At 39.5% G+C, this 25413-nt stretch overlaps 1 protein-coding gene across 7 annotated transcripts in view; it reads left to right on the top strand.

The window, feature by feature from the left end:
• Positions 1 to 25413, top strand: part of ptprua (protein tyrosine phosphatase receptor type Ua) — a 169414-nt gene that overhangs the window by 75699 nt on the left and 68302 nt on the right. For all 7 annotated transcript variants that reach the window (XM_019267019.2, XM_019267015.2, XM_019267014.2 and 4 more), the window contains exons 3-5: positions 8020 to 8291; positions 18854 to 18935; positions 24287 to 24402. In XM_019267019.2, the coding sequence (XP_019122564.2) occupies positions 8020 to 8291; positions 18854 to 18935; positions 24287 to 24402 (470 nt within the window). The remainder of the gene's footprint in view (positions 1 to 8019; positions 8292 to 18853; positions 18936 to 24286; positions 24403 to 25413) is intronic.

Genomic DNA, 25413 nt, shown 5'->3' with positions numbered 1-25413 from the left:
AGAAAATAAACTACTTTTAATTTTCACTTGTAGCTTTTATTAATGGACAATGTGGTGGATAGAGAGAGCATGTCAGCCATAAATATTTCCTGGATCTATCACTGTTGGTGAGTCCCAAGCAAAACGGTGAACTCTCTGTAAATGTTTGTAGTCCCTTTGGTTCTGTCCTTTGGTTGCAAAAAGTTTGTGTGTAGAGCAAAAGAGGTGAAATGCATTGGTTAAACTACAATTTCAGGACCCATTGGCAACAACTATTTCATTTTTAAAAAACTTTCTTATCATTGTTGTGTTACAAATTACTAATCAGTCTCGGTCCAGATATCCGGATATCCGAGGGCTACACCAAAAACCCAGAAACTTTGGCCATCACCCCCAGAGTTTAAATCGTCATAAGACAATATCTGATGGGTTCGGAGATTGCTGTAAGGTTATCTGTGGACTACTTAGAGGTTCTGAACTGTGATAGTCTCAAATTTAATTATTCTCAGGACAACAAGCACAGCAGGAAATAGGATAATTTTATTCCAGAGAGGGATGGAGGCACTTCGGGAGAGAGGTCCCTGCTACTGCACCTGTTAATCCAGGATGTCCCTGCACAAGCCCTGATCTTCTACAATGAGAGAGAGCAAAGGAAAGGTATGGAGCAGGGCCTGGGAAACGACATGCTCTGTTTACATGACCAGAAAAACCTCGAAGAAATAGGGCAGAGAGAGCGAGGAATACTGGCGTGAAGAGCGAAGAGAGAGCATCAGCTCCCCAAAAGGCCTCCGGGATGGCAAGATGAAACAAACAGTAGATCACAGGAGTTAGATGAAGAGGCTGAAGGCGGGTGGTATATATCAAGATGCGGCAGAATGGGGGAGAGCTGCTAGTGGTTTGAGGGAGGATAGTAGGCCCACATATTGTCACTGGGCGGCTGCTAATGCACTATTGATTTCTACCACTGAAGAAATTCCACCACATCCTAAGTCCACTTCCATCCACTTATGTCTGTCATCTGGCCTGGACCCTGACTTAGGACCAGTGTTTAGGGGTTGAGGATAAGAAAAAAAAATGGATTTATTTTTTGGGGAACCCTGAATCCATGCTGCAAGCAACAGCAAGAAGTCCATCTTTCATTAATAAGCACTGCTTCTAGGGAGCATGGGCCGCAGACAGTCAACAAGTGTGTCAGTCAGAAAAGTTGGCAACAACTAAACTTTTTTTCAAGGTCATAACATACAGCAAGATTTCTTCTCTCTTGCTGCTATGATTGTGTTTTAAGAGTAATAATTAAGCCTGACAAGTCTAAAATGAACATTCATGTAATCATACAAATTTAATTTGAGGTTGCTTGACAAGTTTTTTCTTAAAACATGTTATATCTACTGTACTGTATGAAACACCTGCTACATTTACTACACTAAAGGTTGTTAAGCTTTGTTGTTTTGGATATCACACTGATTTTACACTGTTGCAATACCTTTGTTATGAGTGTCAGTTGATTTTTTTCTCTGTGGTCTAATAGTTTAGACAGCAACTTTTAATCCAATACTCAACAAGTTCTTTTCTTTTCTTAGACTTCAATTGAAGTTTGCTGAAGGCAAAGTACAGTTTATTACAAATTGGTTTTAATTTTCCAGCTGTAGCTATTGATCTGTTTTGATAAAATTGTATTCTCCAAAGTAATTGCTGAAGTGTCAGAATGTGGCATTTCTTAAAATAGGTCCAACATGGCATTAAGAAGCGGTCAGACGATCGATCCACCGAAAGATTGGAGAAGTCTCGTTTTCCAGGACACTCAATTTAAAGGGAAGTTATAATAATTTCCAACCTGTATATATTTGTCCTGAATGCCTGTTGGTTGTAATAACGACCACCATTGTAGACATTTGGGACCCCCAAATGAATGGTGGTAGATTCGTAGACTCTATCAAGAAAAAAAAAAGTGGTTTGAGGAACCCCAACCACAAACACTAGTAGGTATTTCCAAGGAACTACCTCAGATGCTACAGTCTGAGCTGAATAAGTCATCCTGACCTACCTTTTGGTTTAGGGATAAAATGACTTTGTTAATTCATTATAGTTAACTGAGCTTTACTGCCATGGTTACAATAATAAACCCTTATTTAAGGCTGATTGTGGTCATGTATAAATTGAAATGTTGACTTGGAAACTTGAGGCTTTGTCACACAATGTTCGGGTACTTTCCGACACCAAAACCGATGGATCAGTTTTCATAGGACAGTCTCAAATAAAATGTTATCATAACCAGTTATTCACTAGTCAAAGTTAAGCGCTATTATCTCGCACAACCACATACCATCCCTTGCGGATAGCAGTTCAGCAGTGAATCAGATCCTCTCTAGTACAGTAATAATGTGTGTGATTCTGCAGCATAAACAGAACAGTAGCTCAGGAACTACCACTACATGCGATGCAGCATTTGCATAGACATTAAAGCGTGCACTGTTGGCACATTCAATCAGTATGTGGTGCTAATCGTCGCATCTTGGAAGCTTCGGTGTCGAAACATAGTAATGACTCTGTTGTTGTCAGCGATCTCCAGGTTGTCTCTTGGGCTCTGGAGTCTCACCTAGGGAATTCATTAGCTGGAGTTGTCAGCTGCAGTCAGACTTGTATTGTTTGCGGGGCGTTTAGGCTCTGTCAGTGTCGCATTCATGACCAGCTGCTGTTGGTTTGCAGATTTCCCATTTGCACGGTGTAAGCACTGTGTCACTTTTTGTAAATGGCAAAATCTGCATTGCCTTTTGGCTCCAGTAAACAAGCCCCAACCCCAGTGTTCCTGCCAGCCGAGCAGATCACACAGTACAGCCAGAGATACAAAAAGGAGCAAACAGCGAAACCAATCTGTGCTCTTCCAATCATCTACGCTCGCCGCACTTCACTTCTCTTTTACGTGCAATATCATCTGAGGTCACCGTGGCTCCGGGTTACAATATCAGAAGAAAAAAGAATAAAAGACAGAAAGCAAATGAAGATCTGAAAGACCAAATTGAAAATCTTGGATGACCTTCTCCACATACCCTGAAGGAGGAGTGTCAAGGAAAATAGTGTCGCTCGCCCTCACCAATCCCACATTCGCACCAATCTCGATCACCATCTCCAGAAACCAGACTGTTAACTGTTATTCACAGCGAGTGGAGGTAGTGGTGGGAGGTGGAAAATGTTAGATAAAAAATTGATTAAAATACATCAGGTTTTGCTTGGCCTTTTCCAAGAAAAATATGACTTTATCATTGTGTGTGGAATAAGGCTGCCTGAGTTATACAAAGCGTTATTGATGTCAGCTGAGGAAAGGTAACGGAAAAATGATGGAGACAAACATAAAGATAAAAAGCATCACTATCTCTGCCTTTTTGTGCTGCACTTCCTTTCCACTTTCGGCTCCTCTCCGTTTTTTCTTAGTGTAAGTGTGATAAAAGTGGGCAGACCTATGACTCAGGTTCCCACCCCACATTCTGATATGAATTCAGGGAGCTGAGGCCGTCCCCTAATCTCTTAATGCATGTTCCCTCGCCCTTGGCAGGGTCATGGGAGAAATAGATGGAGCCTTATCAGCTTTTATGGATTTATGGAGAATTTCTCTGCATCGGGTGTGTTTTTTTTTTTTCCTACACCAACCTGTGTGTGTGTGTATGTGCGCGTGTATACAGCATGTGTCTTTGTGCATGTGTGTGTCCTCAAGGATTTTGAGTAAGGTTATCAGTGCCGGTAATATCTTTATGAATTTTATCATGTTTCTAATTACAGCATCAATCATGTTGACTTTTTCCCTTCAAGCTAAAATGAAGAGATGGGCCTGTTTTGACAAATTTGTGTGAGTGTGCTAACCTTCAGCAGTTATACAATATCTCATTCCTTCTCTTTGTCGAAACAAAACAAACAAAAACAGAAATGTATAGCTACCTTATGGCTTAAAGCTGCACCAGTCAATATTTTTACATGAACAATAGGGATATCAGTAAATATGCTTTCCTCTAAAGAGTCATTAGTTAATGTTAGGCCTAAACCTGTGTTTAGGTCACTGTGTTTCTCAAACCTTTTACACCACATACCACCTCAGAACATATTAGCATGAGGCAGTTTTATTCCTAATATGAAAATTATTTACTGTTATTGAATCTTAAACAGAACCTGTTCAAGAACCAGCACTAACTTGGTAGAAAAAGGTTACCACGGGTCTTTTTTGACCTGCAGGAAGAGGAAGTCTTTGGCTGCGGGAGAATGCTGACAGGGAGCGGAGCCAGTGTCGTGCCAGAACTGGAGCTGGGCAAAAGGGCAATGTAACCGTGTTCAGCAGCTCTCAAATATTGTGATGGGAATTGTTTTCTGATGTTTTACACAAAGCCAATTAATGATTAATCAAGAATATAATAGTTAGATTAAGGGATAGTGAAAATAATCGGCATTTGCAGCCCATGAATACATTTATTCAGTTTCACATCTTAGAACTGTAACCTTATGAGGTTATCACTGCTGATAACATTTCGTGGAGATCAGTGATAATGCATTCTGAGTTTTGTCTCATCTCAGTTAAGTTTACATCACATTAGTAAAGAGGCCATTTCATGGTGTTTACTTGCTTGTTACTACCACTAGGTGGCTTCAGCTGAATCCAAAGAAGACTGCAGCTTACACTAACAAGTTACTGTAAAGGCTATGTCTGAATTTGGTTTACTAAACAGAATGAGTTGCTCAAAGATATTTGATGATACAAACTGAATTAGCCGAGGCTATGTTTCTTTCAGTGTCTCCCCCTCGCTCTTCTAAATACACTGCTGTCATGAGGACAGTTGGAGGCTTGCCCTCCGAAAATGAGGGGGTCCAGCTCTCATAGCTGAAGAAAAAGCAATTTAGCCACAGAGTCCCCCTGAGAAACTGCACATCAAAGCAGCATTGGTGGCAGGGAGGCGGGTGGGGGGGAGTAAGCCAGAGCCTGCCTGGCTTTGCCTGCGAGCAGGTGAGTGAGAGAAAAATATCAGCGTTGTCCAAGAATATAGCGAGATCTCAAAGGACAGCAGCTGCTTGTTATCACAGGATATTTCTGGCAGTTTGACGTCTCATCCATGCTTTGGGGGCCGGGGAGAGGGAGCTGGGGGAGGGAATGGACGGTGGTCAGGGAGGCTTTGTGACATGCATTTTAAATCTCTTTATATCCAGGTTGTCTGTGGATCTGACCCAGCTTTTGACCTGTTTCTTCTCTCTCTCTCTCTTTCTCTCTCTCTCTTTTGTTGTTGCTTCCTTTCTTCATTACTTTAAAGCTAGAGACTGATGAAAGAAATCAAAAGTCCTTCTGTAATTCTGACCGAGCAAGCCAAACCACACTCAAGGCCACAACTGTAACACAGTCCGGACGTGGAAAATTACTTGATAACACAAACTTCACATTTTCCTCTGCCTCAACAAATAGCTGCCTTTAGAGGAAATGTTCCTTTCTTTAGATGATGGTAAAAAGCAAAAAGAGTGTCTGTGGGCTGTAGTTCGTTATCGGCACTCTAAAGAAAACATGAATCTACAGTAACAGCACAGATGACTTCCTGGAAACCTTTTCTTACCTTTGATGGAAAATGAGTCTTCACATCACCTGTTAATAAAATCCCCTCACTGATATTTTTCTTTGAGGCTTTCGCTTGAAAACAGAAAACAGATGGCGACTCTTTGTGTATTCAAACGTTGCGTTTGTGCATGTTTGAGCTTGTGTGCGTGCATTCTAGACGATTTTGAATGAAAAGAAGAAGAAGTGGAGGTGGAAAAAAGAGCTAGAGGAAGAGGAAATCAAGGAGAGGAACGAAATGAGATAGAGAGAGTCGTAATGACGGGAGAATTATAAGAGGAAGCCTCTTCTCACTCTTGGGAAGGTCAGCAGGATTTGAAGTCTGCTTTTGAGTCTTGTAAACTATATATATATATATGTGTGTGTGTGAGAGAGAGAGAGAGAGAGAGAGTAGAGTGTGTGTGTGTGTGTGCTGATATGTGTCCTGTATGTCAGTGCGCGAGTATTACAGCCATCTCTCTGGTTTAAGCATTCCCTCGGCTGCCATTATGGCCTAATAACCGTGTCAGTGTGATTAATGGCAGGAGGCAGGGCTCTGATTGTGCTCTTGCTCAACTACAGTACCTAGGCGACTACACTACCCACGATCCCAGCTGTCTGTGCTCGTTCACGGCCATCTCGGAGCAGCAGCAGCAGCAGCGCCACAGCAAACGGATATGAAGGTTACACGTAGAATTAGCATGCGCCTTCTCTCCTGCGGGCGGCATCACAAAGTCCATCTGATTGGAAGATTAGAAGTTAGGGAGGAAGGTTTGTGATCCCCAAGGCCACTTTAACCAGTCCAAGGTAATAAACACAGACAGCGAATTGCCCATCCTGTTGTCTCCTGTGTGAAGTGTGTGAAGTTACAATGAAAGAACAATTTGAGGACATCCTATTTACTTTAGTTGATGTACAATATTTCTAAATGGATTAAATGGGCAATTAGAAAGTGGAAACTTCACTTTTCCGACTGTAACAGTAGTTATTTTTCCATTAAAATGTTGCGTAAGGGAATTTCTCACATTTTGGCATGGCCATCTTTATGTGAATATGAGAGGATGTGACAAGATGACATAATTAATAATGCTCTAGTAAAGAAAGAAGATTATTGCTGCTTTCTTCCCATTGAGAATATGTAAATGTGTCTTTTCTAGTGAATTAGAAGAATGTGCTTTCTTTCATCCGCCGCTATGATGGCCTAGACAGTGTTTTGAAAAGTGTTTGTCAGCTTTTATCTCTTTTCATATTCTTTCTTTTTTGTGTGTGTGTCACTTTCTTCTACCGTTGAATAGAGCTGGAAGAATGAAGGAAGAATCGAAATCATAAAATGTGCTCGTACTGTATCAGTGGGCATTGCAGGGAAGCTGTTTTACTGAGTCTGACGTTGACAACAACGGCCGATCCAACGGCTGCGAGGACATAAATGAGCACCACAAGTGACAGTTTGCTGTTTTATTGTGTGTAGTGTGACGCAATTACAAGGCGTTGCATTATATTTCACGTTGCGTAAGGGACTTAGAATAAGTGCATTCAGCCTCCCAAAGAACAAATGACTCTCTCGACTACGAGCGTTTTAGTGTATGGCTCATGAAGTCCTTTTACACATTTGAAAATGGTTTTAATGGTGCAACTTTTATTCATGATGTTTATTTCCATAATTTAGACAAATCTGCATTTGCAACTGAAATAAAATGTGTTGGTTTTAATGTTGAATAGGTCCAGAAACAATCATTTTGCTGAAGCAGTCGAAGGCAAAGCTGCCCCCTTTATTTCCCCTCCCTCCATTGTGGCGCTCTCTTCTCGCAGGCCAGGGGATCTCTACTGTGCTGCAGGGATGAGAGAGCCAGCAGTGACTCTGTGAACTTCGGTCCAAAAATGAAAGCCCAGTCTGACAACCAGTGCTGTAGCTTTGAACACATGAGATCTGTGGCAGCGCTGCAAAACTGATGGAAGCCCTGTGAAAGAAGGGAAGCAGGGAAGAAACAGAGACGGACCAAATACAGACAAGTAGCCAGAGAAGATCACACAAATATTCTAGGTAACAACCTTGAGCCTGTCAACTTTGGCTCTCGGGCTTTTTCAGGGCTTAAAAAAAAAAAAAAAAGGCAAACGTTCTTCAGTTTGAAAACTAACATGACATATCTATCCTGGGCTGGGGTGTTACAGGTAAAGCCCAGAGTTGGATCTTGTTATTTTTTAGATTTCAAGTCACTCAATGCTGTCTGGCGGGTAAAAATGCTGAAATAGCTCCTATTTGTAAAGTACATGTAGGTATAGCTGCTGAGGAGTCTTTACTTGGCAAGGTCGATCTGTTTTATTGGGATTAAAGTTTGACACTGCTCTTTATCTGTTTAATTCACCTCAGTAAGCTGTTTCTGAGAGTCTGCCAATAACGATTTAACTGTGAAATCAGCAGTATTTGAATTGAAAAGTGCTTTTAGTCCTCAAGCATGTTCTTATTTTCTGTTTTTTCCCTCCAGGGTCTTTCATGATGGTCAATTCCTCGCAGCATTTTGGGGGCCAACGGGCTCAGCTGCTACTTCTCCCGCTCAGCGAGAACGACACCCACTGCATCCAGTTTAGCTACTTCTTGTACAGCCGTGACGGCCACAGCCCCGGGGACCTGCAGGTCTACATCCGGGTCAACGGAGGCCCCAAGGGCAGCGCAGTGTGGAATATCTCAGGCTCCCAGGGACGCCAGTGGCACCAGGTGGAGCTCGCTGTCAGCACTTTCTGGCCCAGTGAATACCAGGTAAGAGCCTTAGTATAAATATACGTTGAAAGTATCGGTCAGATTTGGAGGAGTAGTGCAGTAAACGGCCTGAAATCGTCCTACGTGAACACAAGTTGGAACACTTTTGGTTCTTTCACATGGGAGATTTTTGTATGTTTTGTCTGTGCTCTTCTCACTGATTGTATGTAGGCAGGGTTCAAATGATAAAATGCAATGTCACATTGTATGTGACCCTTCTATGCACCAATCAAGAACTTTCTGTGTGTTTAGTCCCTTTTAAACTGAGTATCTTTGGGTTGTGAACAAAAAGACTTTTGAGGAAGAACACTGATCAACCTTTTCTGATGTGTTATGACCCAAACAACTAATAGATCAATTGATTGACAGATCAATCAGTAATGGAAATAATCGATTGTTTCTCTATATTATTAAACATATAAGTTTTGAAACTAAGTTTTAAACTTTAAGATCAGTTGGATTGGACAGGAATTTGGGACTTCTGCCAGATTTCTTTGTTTTTCTTTCTATATACACTACAAAGTCCTTGTTGAAGCTGTTGTACTTCTCTACCATTTTGTCTGAAATGAAACCTGGTAGATAATTATAGATTTGTAAATTGGATCCAAACAAACTGTATAGAAACCCACACATACCAAATTTTGTCCAGAGTCTAAACGTGGTATCTCTCAAACGCTGTCAAATGTTATTTTCAGTTCGTTTTTAGTACATGAAAGATGAACAACATTTGTAGCTCAAAGCCAATTTGATCTTGCAGTGTTGTTCTTTCATGTAATAAATACGAATTTGACGCAAACACAGTGTAGTGAGTCACTCGTTAAATGGGCACGCCACAGATTTTACCCCAACTTCTTCATGGTGAACACTGAGCCTGTGAAAACAATTCTGTGGCTGGTTTTAACAGAGATGAGTTGAGTTGAGTCAAGTTTAAAAAAACAAAAAAACATAGTTATTAACCAGAAGGAATTTATGGAAATATGGTATAGAGTTAAAGTTATGGGATCCAGACATGTGTGCATGAACATATTTTCAGCAGGGGATGCTTTCCTGGATACATGCATGCATACATTTTATGTCGTGAATTTTTTATAGTTAAATGTGAAACATTGCAACAATTAACCAAGAAATGATAAACCACACACAAGGCATAAAGCAATAAAGTCATAACAAATGCAAACTTTATTGCCATGCTTTATACAACGCTACTGTCATTGGGTGATAAAATGCCTCAGTGGGCGGGTGAACATTTGAAGCTGATGAAAAGTAAAAACAGCTTTGACACTTAGTGCTGAAGATGTCTGCACAGTGATTTAAATCAAAGTCCAGACATAAAAATGATTATTTGAGTTCGCTGCCTCTCTCTCGCACATCTCTGCTTCAAAACTCAGAGGTCAGCATTATTCTTTAAATCCAATCAATTGTTTGAATCACCATGGGCGAATCATTTCACACATCTGAAATTAAGAAAGACAAGATAAAAACCAGCTGCAGCTCACTACCACGAGCTCATGCTACCACTTTAATATACTACTAGCACCCCCGTGGTAATGGATCCAGTGTTTTTGGAGCTTGACCTGTGCAAGGGATTTAAAGTTAGGATATCTCCGCCTTTGTTGTTTTGACTTCTTTTTTTAAATGTGTCTTCTGTTGTGAGGCTTCAGCTGTATAGAAATGAAATATTAAACAACTGGAGAGCCTCTTCAAAAATCCAATACTGTCAGGAGTGCTGATATTAGACGTTAACTATATAATATCAGCTATAAGTAATAAATTGATTGACAGAAAATGGATTGCAATTTTAATATCTGTTTTGTCACATGAGACATTTATTAGGTGAAGTTATTACACATACTGGTCAGAGCTTCACAAATGGATTTTCTCAAATGATTTCTTATCACTGTAAAATGAATATATTTAATATGCTACTCAAACTAAATATGACATCAATGTGGGTTCTGGGAAATTTTGATGAACTGTTTCCATTATATGCGATATTTTATCAAATGAATGATTAATCAGTACTCCAAAAATAATTAAGACATGAATAAATAATGAACAGAGCCTTTTAGTTTTTAATTTTTTTCATTTGTTTCCCTGTGATATTATGACAGCATGACATTATGACAGCATGCAGTGACATGGTGAGAGTTAATGAAAGTCGCTGGCCAAGGTCACTGTTAGGGCTGAGCAACAATTCCATAATATTGTATGTTGACTCTATGAGTAAACTCATATTGTAATGAAATGTCATGTTAGTGTTTAATGAAATCAGCCAAGTGTAATTAAAAACTAACAAAGTTTGAGTGTTTGTTTGTTTTACATGTTTGAAGAGTTTTGTATGATGCCAGCTGCATTATGATAGACCACTGCACCGCGTTGCACATTTGATGTCATTCAACTTCAAGTTAAGTTTAATTGTCACATATAGAGGTAGAGTCATAGTAAAATGTGTTTCTGTTCAGTTAAAAATAGTGTCAAATCGAACAGTAATAAAGAATGGAGTCATAGCTCATAGCTCTGGATTGGTGAAGTTGGTTGGTTGAACTATTGGATGGATTACTGTGTAATTTAGTCATCATGTCATGTACGTTCATTGCCCCCAAAGGATGAAGCCGACTAACTTTTAGTACTTCTCATTAGTGCCATCATCTGATCTACGTTTGTCCACTACTTGGATTATCACATGCAAATCAAAAGATGTTTAACATATAGCAGAACTAAACTAACAATACACTGAACTAAGACGGTGAATGGGAAACATTATACTGTTTAGCATGTGTCATTATTGGGGGGATGTTTTTCTAATATTGTGATGATGATGATTGCTTAGCGCTTGTAAACATCATCCCTCCCTTTTGTTAAAAGTTTCAGGGGTCACTTAGCATGGTACTGAACCACCAGCTGCTCCATTGAGCTGTTCAGTGACTACAGTCAGCCTCAGCAGCTTTATTATCATCCTCCATATCATTTAAACCACATGCAAAGGTTAGCAAATTGCAGCTGTGTCGTATATCACAGTGGCTCAATAGGTGTATAATTACAGTGGGCGTGTGTTTGCATTGTATCTTTATTTATTGGTCAATTTGCCTGCGTGCTGCAGTGTAATCAATAGCTCCGTTTGATGCCTGTATTGTCAATGCTGCATTATTAGCGCCGTTGTGTAGCTTGTAAGATTCTGATGACTGGATGCAGCCTTGCCTCACCTCATTACGGCCGATAATTTATCCCCTAATGCTTTCTTTCTTCCCACGAGCCCGCCGCCTCCTACACTCCCCAGCCCCAACCCAAAACAGACCTTAATGAGAACGCGATGGCTGGTGTAAGGGATTGCGGGAGCGTGGGTCTGCCGAACAGTCAATTGACCTCAATTCCATGTGACCCTCAGTGCGGGGGAGCGGGCTGGGTGTTTGCTTCCATAACCTTGGCACACTCTGGGGCCCATCTCAATAAATCAAGAGCCAGTTAATGAGATTAGAGGGCTGCACAGATCAATGAAGACAGCCTGCGCTTTACCATCCTCAACTCTCGTGTCCTGAGCGACTCTCACAAACAGCCAAACTGATTTAAAGTAATGATTTTCTTCCCTTCTGCATGGACGTTCGAAGTTTGTCTGCCTACGAGGAGGTGGACGCAAGGGGCGGGAGCTCTCGGAGGGGGTAAGCTGAGGTGCACAATCAGATAAGTCAGTCCAAGCGGGGAGTTTGCTTAGCGCTGCGGTGTTTACCATTTGGACAGGCGTGCATAAGCAATGTAATCTACTGCTATGGTTCTCCAAGGTGCCTGAGTGAAGAGAAGGCGCTGTTCTATGAAGTCCTCCCACCAGGCGTGCAGACATGGGACAGATTGTTTTATTTGTCCTGTAAACCTGAATGTTCGGCAGCACGTAATGAAGTAGGTAAATCGGTGCAGATGAGGGAGGGGACTAAAATGAAGGCCTGAAGGGGCAAAGTGTGTCTATCTGCTGTGTGAAGAGGGACAGAAGTCAGGAGTGAGGCTCTGTGCCTCTTTTTCTTTTTTTTTTTTTGCCCCAGGAAAACTCACCAGCTCCCACTGCTACGGCTCAAAGCTCGGTGCAAGCCCCACAGGGCTCCACTCATCCATCCAGTCCCATTGATAAAGATCACTGTCCAACACTCCCAGCCAAGAGATCAGGCCCTGCAGGCCAGGGAGGAGCAACTTCACACAGGCTACTTCAGAGGGGTTGGAGGAAAAAGTGTGTGTGTGTGTGTAGGTGGCTGGTGGTGGTTGGGATTAAATAAAGAAAAAAAAAATCCAGTAATCAGCAAGCATCAACACTCCCTCAGGAAAGACAGACTGCTATAGAGATATGTTGGACAGTGATCAGAGGTGTTGTTGTGCTTTTGCATTTAGACTTTCACTGATATGAGATTTCAAAATTCACAGCCAGTATTTCTGGGTTTGGACTATCATGGCGGACAGAAGAGCGATTTGATTGTTCACACTCTCCCCGTCAGCTTGGTTTTGGGAAGTGCAGTAGGCGTCGGAAGAGGTGCTCTTTTAGAAAATCCTGGCTTCTCTCCTTTAGATTTTTTTTTTATACCCTTCCTAAATTCTCCTTCATGCTTTGACTGCTTTGTCCTCCTTATCCCACCATCTTAATTCCCAATACATCACCCTATTTAGCCTCCTTCTCTCTCATCTTTCCTATCTCTCACTCTTTTGCTTGCCTACTTAATTGTTTTTTTTTGTGTTTCTCCTACCAAATTGTCACCTTATTTTACCCGTGCAGTGAAGCAGTGTAGCAAAATAGCTTTAGTCAGGGTCATAGCAAACACGGTTGTCTGTTTCTTTTCTGTAAACTTTGCTGACTTTAAAGGTAGAATTCTGGAGCTATATCTTTAATGTTATTCATGGTCATCATATTTTCTTCAATAGCAATTCGCAGATGCATTCAGTGATGACGTCTCTATATAGCAGTTTTTATTTGTTGTGAGTCTGCCATTCCCATACTAGATACAGATTGCATACCTAATCATGAAGAATACACGGGGAATTATGCATACTTAATACTAACTGAAATTAGTTGAACTATAGCTAATAATATCAGGAACATATCCAAGATTAAAGTACTCATTATCCAAAATCTTCTGTTTTAATTTATCCATTGTTATATGATTGGATTTTATCAGAGATACCGGTCAACTGATAAAACTGATTTCTTGTCTGATATATACCTAAAACTTTGTCATCTTGGTAGCAGTAGTGATGTATTTCAGTTCTCATTAACCATAGAAATACATGAAATGAATGAATAACAATTAGTGTCGGCCACCAGTGAAGCACTAAAGTTGAGGATTTATAGTTAAAGTAAAATTATAGTAAAATTCCTGCTCTGGCCTGCAGAGGCAGTGCTGAGTCTGAACGTTGCCTCTCACACACCTGCAGGTCCCCACTTGGCAAGTGGGGCGTGCAAGGCCCCTGTTGGTAAATGTCTTGACGACGCACACAAACACACAAACACGAAATGTTTACAAAATGAAAACATCCAGCATGGACTGTCTCCAGCAGCAGGCTGCAGTATACAACTCACTTTATTTCCTCAGCCTGCGGAGAAAAAGGTGGCAGTCGCAATTGCACATCATATATTTCAATGTTTTACTGCCTCATTGCCAATATGGATCAATAGTGTTGGTCTCATTGTAGCTGAAGAAATCAATTAACAGAACATTGTTGCAATTTTTGTTCACCACATTCCTCAAACGATTGCATGTAAGCCATTAAATGAATCAAAGTCCTCATGAAGATTGATATCGTCCACAGATCAGTTGAGAACTTTATCATTAGTGCGCACACATGAATAATTTCCGCAGCGCTGTAATGAAAACTAAAAGCTTAAAATATTAATTACTGTGCAAATCGTGTTTTCAATGCAATGTATTTTATTGCCACCGCACATTTTATGTATTCACGACGAGGCCTCCTGGGATGCAGTATGGATTTTGTTACTCTACACTATCAATTCTCAAACATTGAATTTTATGAGCCAAACGCGCTGCAGCAGGAGCCGCATATTAAAATGCTTGCATGCTTTTTACATCAAATGTGACTGTCCAGCTGCTTCTGTCTCCTTGACTGTCTACACTTGCTGTTCTTGTGGCAGAACTTGCATCCTGACTCGGGTTTGTTTCTCCTGTTATTTCCTTTGGCTACTGCCAGTGACACAGCCCTCCATCTTAGGTGGTGGCCCCCTACTGCTTGCAGTAAACCAAACCATGATTCACACATCACAGATTGTGCTTTTGCAGTGTCCTTCTTTTTTCTTTTTCTTTTTTTTCTTTTGTCACAACAAAAGCTTGAAAGAAAGCTGGAGGATGACATCACCTTGAACTAGGTATTCTCAATTGGACAAATCCATCTCCTACATTGTTTGCAGAAATAGATTTTCCGTCCGTGCCTACTTGTGTAAGTATTGGAAAAGGGTGAAACTTCTATCAAATATTAAAGATGCTATCAGCCCCTGTCATGACAAACAATATCAGTGTGGCTTAAGCTTCCTTCCACTTTCTGTCTCATCCTCCTATGCAAGCCGTTCCTCCACTATCTCTCCCTGCACACGGCTCCTCTCTATACATCTTTTTATGTCACCTTACTATGACAGCCCGACACACCGCAACATAAGAAAACTCATGCAAATAGACAAAAGTCAAGCAGAAAGAGGAGAAGAAATCGTCCTTTATAACTGCAGAAAAACAAAAAAGTACAGATAAATACAACAATACCATTGATTGGTTTCACACATTGTTGTTGATGTACAAGAGGATTGACATAGTGGTTGACTTGTGAAGCACTAGTTATAACAGTTAAAGTTGGTTTTTTTTGAGTTGGTTGATTACTGAGTATTGATGGATAGAGTAGGGGTAAGACTAGACAAGCATGGTGCTTCTTCCTATTCCTTTATGGGCATGAAATGTTAATGTATGTTGCTTACTGGAAAATGTTTGTTTATGTAAACTGTATATATTGTTTTTTTTGTTTTTATATATAGGGTATATATTTTATTTGTCTTCTATTTATTTATATTCAAAAAAAGCATTTCAGCCAATGCAACAATCAGATATGGACCACAGGTTTAATAGTCTGAGTGATTCAGCTCCTATGAAAGTGAAAGTGTGTGACGCACATGATAAAAGATGATACACACAGCCCATGTCATGGAGTACAGTACTATAACCATGATAAGGATTTGTGTCCCGTAAAACATTGTATTACTTAGTTTATTTCTTTGTCTATGCAACTTGAGGCATCTTTCTTTAGCTACTCTTGTTTTTAGTATTTTCAGAACATTACATTTTATTTTAAAGGGTTTTATCTATGCGACAAGATCAGTGTGTTGAGCTCTCAGGGCCACCGTACATTCTCCCACTCACACTCACTGCATACATTGAGCAAATTGTCTCATTTGCAGTGCCCTCCTTTGCGTATGCAAACATGAAGGGATTCCACTGTAGCCATTTGGATAATAGCTTGTGTTTATATGCGCACATCTATCGGATGCCAAGGTTATTCCTCAGTGTCTGGCTCAGTCATACTCAAACACACTTTTCTAAAAGTGAGGGCAGATGCGGAGGAGCTTAATGATGGCTCAAAGCGCGTATAGTTGAGTGAATCGATGACGGTGGGTGCGTTGACGCGTGATGAATTGAAGAGTTAATCGGTCAGACGTCTCTAATGGCCTGACATAGGAATGAAAAATAAAAAAAAAATTAGTGGAAAGAAAGCCTTAGTCTGTATCCATCTGCCAAGGCCCTTTGTGGTATTGATTGGCCCTGGGCACTTAAAGCCTGATGTATTGTCAACATTGCAATCTATTGCCCGTCTGAGTGCACGGTCACAGTCTGACTTCCACTGGGCTTTGGCATAGATAACTAGAGGTAGTATGAGTGGGTGACTCACACACACACACACACGTTTGATGTACTATACAGTTCCAACTATAACTGTTAATGCACTCAACCCACAAGTTCAAAGTTAGTTGCGCTGCAGTAAAAAAAAAAAAAGTGAAGAGTTGCTTGTGGAGCAGATGATTTGGGCTCTGCTGACTGTAATTACTACTCAGAAACCCCACAACGACTTTGTTGCACTCTGGGAGGCCTTCCCGATTCACTTTTCAGCTCTGCGTGCGCCCGCCTCATTTAGATGAGTGAGTGAATATTTAGGCTGTGCTTAAGGACACCTGCAGCTGCCGCATGGATTGATGAAAGGGACAGCGGAGAGGGGGAGACGCACTTATTCATGTTTTAAAAAAGAAATATCACTGTTAGACGTACATTAACAATAAGTCTAATCAAGAAGCTACACTTAACACTTAACACACGTAATGGAAGACTAACATATTAGAAGTGTTTTGTTCTTTGAAAGTACTTTGAAAGCTCGAATTCTAAAGTAGCAGGGTGTCTTTTTATTATTTGCTATACTGATGTTGGAACTGTACAGCTCCACAAGTATTTTATTTCCCGCAGTGCTTTTTTTGTATATTTATATTGCAATATGTATTGTTAAATCTGTATAATTCAACAGTGGCATTCAGTTCCTGTGTTTCTGAAACACTAAAATCTGTAATCTTTTAGATATTGTGAAATAATTAGCTAGGGACTTAGACCATTACAGATTAATCTAATATTCAGAGCTGCAACTGATTATTTTTTATTATCAAATCACCAATGCAATATTTTCTTGTATTGCTTAGTTTATACTCAAGATTATATATTGCATTTTCGCCTAATAATCAATACAAATAACCCATTATTAAACCACTTTTTTTTTTGTAACACTGGCATTATAGATATTGGTTGCCACTCCTTTGCATCAAAGCACATTTGCATGAAGGTAAAACTTCTCCCACATTGTACTTCTGAGTGTCTTGGAGTGTTGGCCACCAGTGACAGCTTGTGCACTGTGGCTCACTTCATAATGACTAGTGTCCTGTTGCTTCTCCAGTTTTCAGGTCTGTATGTGTAAATGGGGTGTTAGTAATAGCTGCGTTTGTAATATCGATTTCACTAGAGACTTTTGATGTTTTGTGGTCTAAGTGCTTTTAAAATTCTTGTATCTTACAATAACAACAGGCAGTTGGGTCTGTAGATACAGTCAAGCAGCCATCTCGGCAGCATGCATTGGAGATGTTCCTGCTCATCTTTTACTGTGTTTGATCTGACAAAAATATTCACAATTCGGTCTACCTATTAGCATTTTGAGAGCACATTTTAAGGTATTTGTCAGCACGTTTACTTTTGATCTGGGAGTATTTTGTCACAAAATGTTCCTAAGTTCAGGGTTCAGGTCTTCCATGGTCAAATCTGGAGGTAGCTGGTTAGACAGTTCTCTAGAAACCTGTGAGTCGACAATCAAGTGCAGACTCCCAGACTCAGTCCATCAAAGCAGGTTAACAAAACAATGCACCAAAGATACTATGCATTATGTCTTAACACACCTGCTCTCTGAGTCATTTGATAAGCTCTATCCAATATCAGAGCAAAGGTTAGAGAGAAGGTTTGAATGCTCACGATCCAGCAGTCAAGAGATGGTTAATGGTTAAGTAAAGTCAGTTGTAGATATATTCATATATCACAAATCAGTCAGCATAAGATACCCTCTATATTTAGACTTTGATATGATTTATAAAAATATGACACTAAAAAAAATGGAAGACACATCATTGGGATAGGTTTAGAATTAGGATCGGTTATGCCTGGTTAATGATCTGCGTAGGGCAAATAACTGAGATTTCCATTGAGACAACTAACTTGATTTATTGGCAGAAAATTAAATTGCAAATGCATGTATTCCCATGTTTGCAATCTGCATTTGGAGAGATGAGTTTAAGCATGCAGTATATCAAGCAATCCAAGCTATTTATGAACATTAAGTCACCACTCCGATTACTTTACGCCACTGAAACCACAAACTGTCAGGTGTTGTCTTGCATTCAGATCCGTTCCGGTTGGTGCAGAAATTACCTGAGCCTCAAGGGAGCATTTATATCAAATCCTGGTATTTTCCTGTTGCTGTTTCAGAGAGACGAAAAATAATCTGATTCAAAAGATTTGGACACCTGTTCAGAATCATTTCAAAATATTTTCTCTATCTTTTATTTTTCCTAAATGTAGCACTTAAAGCAGTGTTGCGCATTTGATAAAGTTGATGATTCTTGCGATTTTTAGGTTGTATCCTCATGCTTAAGTGCACTTATTGTGAGTTGCTTTGGATACGATTATCAGCTAAATAAATGCAATGCAATAAAAGCATTCTTCTAATAAATTCAATCATAGCTGTGACTAAGATACTCTGCTTGAAAGAACACAATATAAAGCTCAACCAGAAATGCAGTACATATTCCAAATAACTGTTTTAATGCCGATATCAAGTTTTACAATAGAGCTTTCTTTTAAATGTAGTGGAAGTGGAATTGATGAAAAACTTGCAGAGTTCTGTTATTGACTGGCCTTTGGACCCCATTTCCCCCAATTTCCTTCTTTGTCAGACTACTTGTCACTCAAGATGCAATGGTGTGTAGTCATTTAATTTATCGACTCTCTCCACAGGTCATCTTTGAAGCGACGATTTCCGAGGAGCGACAGGGCTACATTGCCTTGGACGACATTGTGCTGCTCAATTACCCCTGTTGTAAGTACCCGTTCTGCACTGCTCATAGCCTACCTGTTGACCTTCACTGAGCCCGGGTAAAAGGTCTGTCAAGAAACTGTTGAGTTTCCTAGGGCTCAACAGTTTCCTGGAAATATCCTTTCCTGGACTATGAGGTAATCCTACTCACAAGGGGGAAACTGAAGCACATATACGTGGTACTTGTCTAAGTGTCACAGCCACAATAACACAGTGGGAAGCTTCACTTTTGTCCATGGCAGAATGGCTGACCTTTACCTCCTCTGATGGCTGTGCTCTCAGCCGGGTGCTTTTAAAGATAATGTGATGTTACAGGAAGAAAAAGGACACGTAGTACTTTGATCTACTCCCTGAGGTTTTTTTTTTTTTTTTTTGTAATTACAAAGATATCAGGGGGTTTATAAGTGCTGGTAATGTTACATTATGTCCTGTCCATTTACTATTATACCCCCAACAGTCCTTTTGGTAGACAGGCTCTGTGTAGATGCAGTACTCATCACAGCAGCCCTTTACAGGATGATAACCTCTATTGGACGCCACACACAAAAAGCTAAATCTCATCTGATTGTTTGCCTGCAAGTAGTTGTCCTTGTTAAAGCTATACTAACCCATACTGACTCCCAAAAAGAGATAAAATGGTACTAAAACAGAATGGAAGTCAATTGAAAATGGAGTAATTATTGGCTTTTTATTAAATAATAGGTTTACACATTTAACAGTTATCAGTTTGCCCAATTCTTGTTTCCCAGCTGTGATATAATGCAGAGTTAGATTACATGTTTAGTTTATAATCATTTCTGCGCTGCTTGTTGACGGGATTCCATTAACCTAAATCAAATGTAGTGCAAGGTTTTAATTAGATTTCACACTTATATAGATCATTATGTTTTTGTTGCCATCATCATTAAATGAGGTAATCATTTCCGCACTGAGTTCCAGTAGGTTCAGGGAAGGTTGCATTGCATCGTGGTGGTCTCATTTCAGTTTCAGAGGCAGAAACTCGAAAAGCTAAACTCTCTGAATGTTTTAACGGTTTTGTGGCATATATTTGCTCATTTTGCTTATATAAGATCTGCACTGATCAATATTTTGTATTGATCAACTGATCACTCTTTGGCTTGCCTTCTTGATGCCAGGCTCACTTCCAACATTACTTGGGCCAAGATCTTGACTAGGTTACTTTGACCTGGCACTGTTTGAGATGGTTTTCCATCAAGGCCATAACAATTCAGGTGTTTTCGAGAAATTGTTCTGTACTATCTGTTATTAGGATATACAGATGTTCATGTATTAATTATTAATAATTCAGAACTGGACATTGACATATCTCCGTTTTCAAATGGAGCATGAAAGCTTTGATGAACCCCCTGTACATTATTTGTATGGCAGCAGACGGCAGACGAAGTTTTTAAGTATCTGGTCATTTAGCAGCTAAAGACTCAGATCTTTTTCTAAAGAGGTGGTGTGAATCAAAACATTGGTAAATAAGAGAGTAAAAAATTTACTTAAGTTCATCACACTACCAGAAGCTTGAAATGTTGTAGCATGTAACAGCTATGTAATATGTGACATGTTGTATTTCTAGCTTGTTCTACTGCGTCAGATCAACAATACTGACGTTGCTGTTGTTGTTCAGAAACCAAATATTTCTGTACCTTGCTGCTTAGATCCACACTGGCCTTTTATGATGATGCTAATATTGTTTTTTAGCTGTATGAATGTGAGAAAATGTTAATGGATGATAATATAGGGTATTTATGAGCTCATGAAATTCAGATATCTTCTTTTTGCTCGATTGAAAAATCAGACAGGCCGCACGTTATAAATCATTGAATCCTCGCTGGGAAACAGACCGAGGAACAGACATAAAACCAGCAAGAATCCATTATTTATTCTTTTATTTTTTTTCTTACCCAAGCTCATCTCAAAGTTTGGCACTTGCCCTCTGTCACCCTATCCTCGATGGATGCATTTCCATGCTGCTTAACCATCCAAAGATGGTTAAGCAGCATTGCCAGTTCCCCTCGGTATGTGACTCAGAGTTCAGCCTTGATGCAGATGGTGAACCATGCTATGCCTGTTAGCTAAGATTAGTGTCCCTGCCAGAGGCTGCTTTATATGTGTACTATGTCTGAATATTTTTATTATTGATTAATCTGTAAATAATCTATAATCTGCAAACCCCAAGATTCCATCTTCTGTCAAAGATATTCAGTTCAGAGAGGACGAAAACAAACAGCAAATATTCACATTTCTTGGCAAGTTGGCAATCAATTTAACAGTTGACCATTAATACATTAATTGGACACCGTAAATACATGAAACATAAAGCACAACTAATGTGTATTCAACCTCACGTGTAGACATCCATCGTCTTACACATAAACTAATGCCAAGTACTGAAAATACATGTGCACCATCACGTATTCTTTTGTACCAGCTGGTGTAGCTGCAAGAGCAGTCACCCCTAAAAACACACAGAGTCACACAGAGATGTAAGTAAACATTAGTAAGCTGGCATAAATTTCCCTACAGGCAGCAAGAATAACGGTATGCCCCTCTAGGAAAGATTCAAGTCAACAGCAACCGCTATTCAGTTTGCATTCCCACTCATTTGACATTCGTGTTGTTTTCCTCTGGAGTCTGTGTCTTTATTCAAAACACGTGTTTCAGTCAAGACCAATCCCTGCTGCATCAAGAGTAAGAGCCGGAATACATTTGAGACTCAAATTACCTTGCCTCTATTTATGTTTAGCAGTATTAATTAAGGCTAAGCAGGTCACACATCCACACTACTGGGCTTTTAGATTTTAAATTAAATTTCATCAGTCACTATTAATGCAATTGCCTCATTCTAAAATGACTTCCTCCTATAATTGGGGCTATGAACGCCTGTCTTTTAGAAGATGACTTGAAAGTTTATGCTCATTTCCTCAGCTATCTTTACTTCTGCTCTACATATGTAGAATAAGTTACGTGTTGTTACGGACATTCTCCCGAGGAGATTTGTTACCGCAGAGCCCTCTTAATCTTCTTACTGGACGGAGAGGGAAGAGGAAAATGAGCAATAGGTAAAATGCAAGATGCAATTTCTATCATCCCATCCTGAGCCAGATGTTGCTGTTGGTTACTGTGGAAACCAATTTAATTTTGTGCATCACATTGGTGTGACCAGTGGAAATAATTTGCCCAGAACATATCCTGTTTACACCACAGCAGGACTTCCAGTTATTGTGGCCAATCTCTTATATTTTGGAGATTATTATTGTCTCATTTTACTGTTATCATTTTGTTTCATTACCTGAAAAATCTTGCCAGTTCAATATAGTACGGTCTAACCCGCCGTGTAAAACCAGAATTCATTCGTACGGTTTTTATATTATTTTATTTATAAGGTGTTCTAAAGATTCAGGTTCAGTGATTCAGAAACAGAGAGGAAATTCATGTTTTTATTTATTTATTTATCTTTTACTATATTGGAGCAAAAAATGGAGCTTTCCATCTGTCACATTAAAAGATATAGTCCTTTAATCCTCAATTTATGTTTAGTGTCATTATATTAATATTGAAACCTGTCAGCTTTAATATTAATATGAATTAATATGTAAGGGTAAGCTAAATGCTTATTTATAGCATAACATCAGTTGCAAGTAACTGTCAAACAGTTGAACAATAACCTTTATTCCAGGTTTAGCCTGGAATGAATGAATGAATGATAATAAATAATAAATAAATAAATAAATAAAATATATAAATAAATATTATATATATATATAGTTAAGGAGTCATTTTTGCAGTTTGGTTCATGAGGTCTCTTACTGTATGTAAATGAAGTTAACAGCAGGTTTTAGTGTTGTACACATTTTTATGCCTGCCAAAAGACACAACTCATTGTGATGAAAAAAAAAGGGACTATTTGCAGTTTCTGGCCTGAAACCTGTAGAATTTAGTTATGTTATATATTAAGACAAAATCTAATTACTGCCAGCTCCCAGCCCCAGCATTACTCTTGAAACTTGTTTCAGTTTAAGTGTCTTAATTTACATTTTGGATGTAGCTTAGGTATTGTTGGTGATAAAGGCTACGGTCTGCCAACTTTTAACTGAATGCAAATGTTGGAGGTTTATAAATGCTTCAGTATTCCAAAGATAATTGTTAGACAACAGTACCTTTTTAGTTAAAGTAATGTTATGTAGTTTGGAGCCAAACACTGCATTAGTGAAACTGCCACTTGAACGCATTTTGACAGGTTAGAGCAGGAGAAGCTCAGGCGTAGACGATGCAGTTAATTCATTAATGGTGGCCCAATTCCATTTAGCTCTGCTCTTAAACAGGTCTGTTTTTTCTGGTGTTAGATAATGATATATAATAAAGAATTAAATTAAACAAAAAACAGCAATATTTATTAGACTAATGGGGAAAAAACAATGGGTTAAAATGTAAATTTAAACATGTTTGCTTATAAGAAAACACAGGATACCACTATTATGAATGACATGGATGTATTGCAATTTAACCATATGGTCCGGCATGCATTACAGTAAACAAATGTAATGGTGTTTGTGTATGTTGGCAGAGATTTGTGAATCACTCCAGGGTATGTCATGTGATAAGAACACAATAGACATGCATTTTAACACAGACATCTTTTATGTACTGCATGGCTTCATCTAAGCGCACAAAGAGGCAGAATTCAGTCTTTGTTTGGTAAAATTCTGCATCTCTATTTCATATTTTATTGAAACGAATGATAAAGTAATATCAAGCAGCGTTCTTTAGCTGGCATGAACAGAATAAGGATGCATTCTTGATAGAGCTTTAAAGGTAATTCTAGATTCATTAGATGTCCAGTGTGAGAGCGTGCAATATTTGATGCTGCAGAAAAACAGTCTGTGTTATCGTAGGAAACTGTCTCTGTCAGACTGAATGGAGGATGTCTGCGTATGTGTGGCTGTAATTAAAATATGTCTGTATTAATAAGTGATTTAGTCTCATATGCGGCCTTATGATCTGTGGAAACTTTAGCTACTGGGGACGAGGTGAGTCAACCTGGTTGCAAAACAGCTTCGGGTGATATTTTAAAATGTATAAAATTATTTAATGATTCATATAGAAGAATACATATGTATACATACTGTATGTTTACATGTTTTTCTGCATGACTTGTGCCATATTTACATGCTCTTATGTCTGTGAGGTTGTATCAAGGTCTGGGTGTGTAGTTATTGTACAGGCTCTGAATAAATTACAATTCACAATCTGTGTGTTTAATATATTTAGACAGTGATGCTTGGCTCCAGGTGTGCCACTTTCATCACTGTGTGTGTGTGTGTGTGTGTGTCCTCCCATCACAGACAAGGTGCCTCATTTCTCTCGGCTGGGTGACGTGGAGGTGAATGCCGGGCAGAATGCCTCGTTCCAGTGTGTCGCCACGGGAAAAGTTTCTGAGATTGAGCCTTTCCTCCTGGAGGTGAGACAAGTTGTTTTTTTGGTATTATCTTTGCTTGAGAAGTCAAGCCACCATTTCCACATCAGTACCTGTATAATAGAATGGGATTTTAAGATTGTAGGAAGAAGAAGAAAAACAAAAGATAAAAAGAGAAAGACGTTCTACATGTTTGGCATTTAGCTGACAGTCTTATCCAGAGCAGCTTACAGTTCTTTGCATTTGCATGTACGGCTGATGGCAATATTCCGATGGAAGTCTTATTCAGGCTGCTGTTTACATGAGATTTCTAATACTGTATTTTCGTACATGACTGGGAACGTTCCACGTTATCGTCAATAACACTTGGCTGTTGCTGAGATGGAACGGTAAATGGAAGAGCTTAGAGAAATTTCATTCTGTTGGGTGCTACAGCTGCCTTTATCTGAGAGACAGTTTCATTGAGGTTAGTCAGACACTCATGAGGGCCTCGTAACGGCATTATCCCAGAGTACTGGTCACGGAGCCATAAAATTGGCATGCTTGGGTGGTCCGTGTTAACTCACAAAGTCTAAAATTTCCAAATACCTTCTACCTATTCAAATGGAAAATACCATGGGATGACTAGTACAATCAGAAACTTGATCTCCAAGTTCTCAAACCCAACAGCAATGTTCTAGGTGAAAGAACTGTCCAATAAAAACAGTTGATAGTGACGTCAGAAGTCTCAGAGATGAAATATCCCAACACATTATCAAACCTAGAATGTAATGGGGTATCAAAGAGATGATTTGTGATTTATTTGAAAAGACCCTTTAAAATACTATTGTAAATGTATGGAAACACTTGTAATTGTACTGTAAATATTATGTAGGTCTGATTGATCTCACAGTGTCAGGGGAAATGCTTAATTGGCAACCAGAGTGCTTGGTAATGGGATAAACATAAAGTCCATGCTGCTGATGAGGATTAAGGGCCCCAGATGCTGCCTTGGTTATCTTCCATTATGATACACCACACAAGATAAAATGAGCAATTGCACATTGCTGCCATTAC

The sequence above is a fragment of the Larimichthys crocea genome, chromosome XIII (assembly GCF_000972845.2).
Source record: "Larimichthys crocea isolate SSNF chromosome XIII, L_crocea_2.0, whole genome shotgun sequence".
NCBI classification, from domain to species: Eukaryota; Metazoa; Chordata; class Actinopteri; family Sciaenidae; genus Larimichthys; species Larimichthys crocea.
This window is presented reverse-complemented; position numbering and strand designations above follow the sequence as displayed.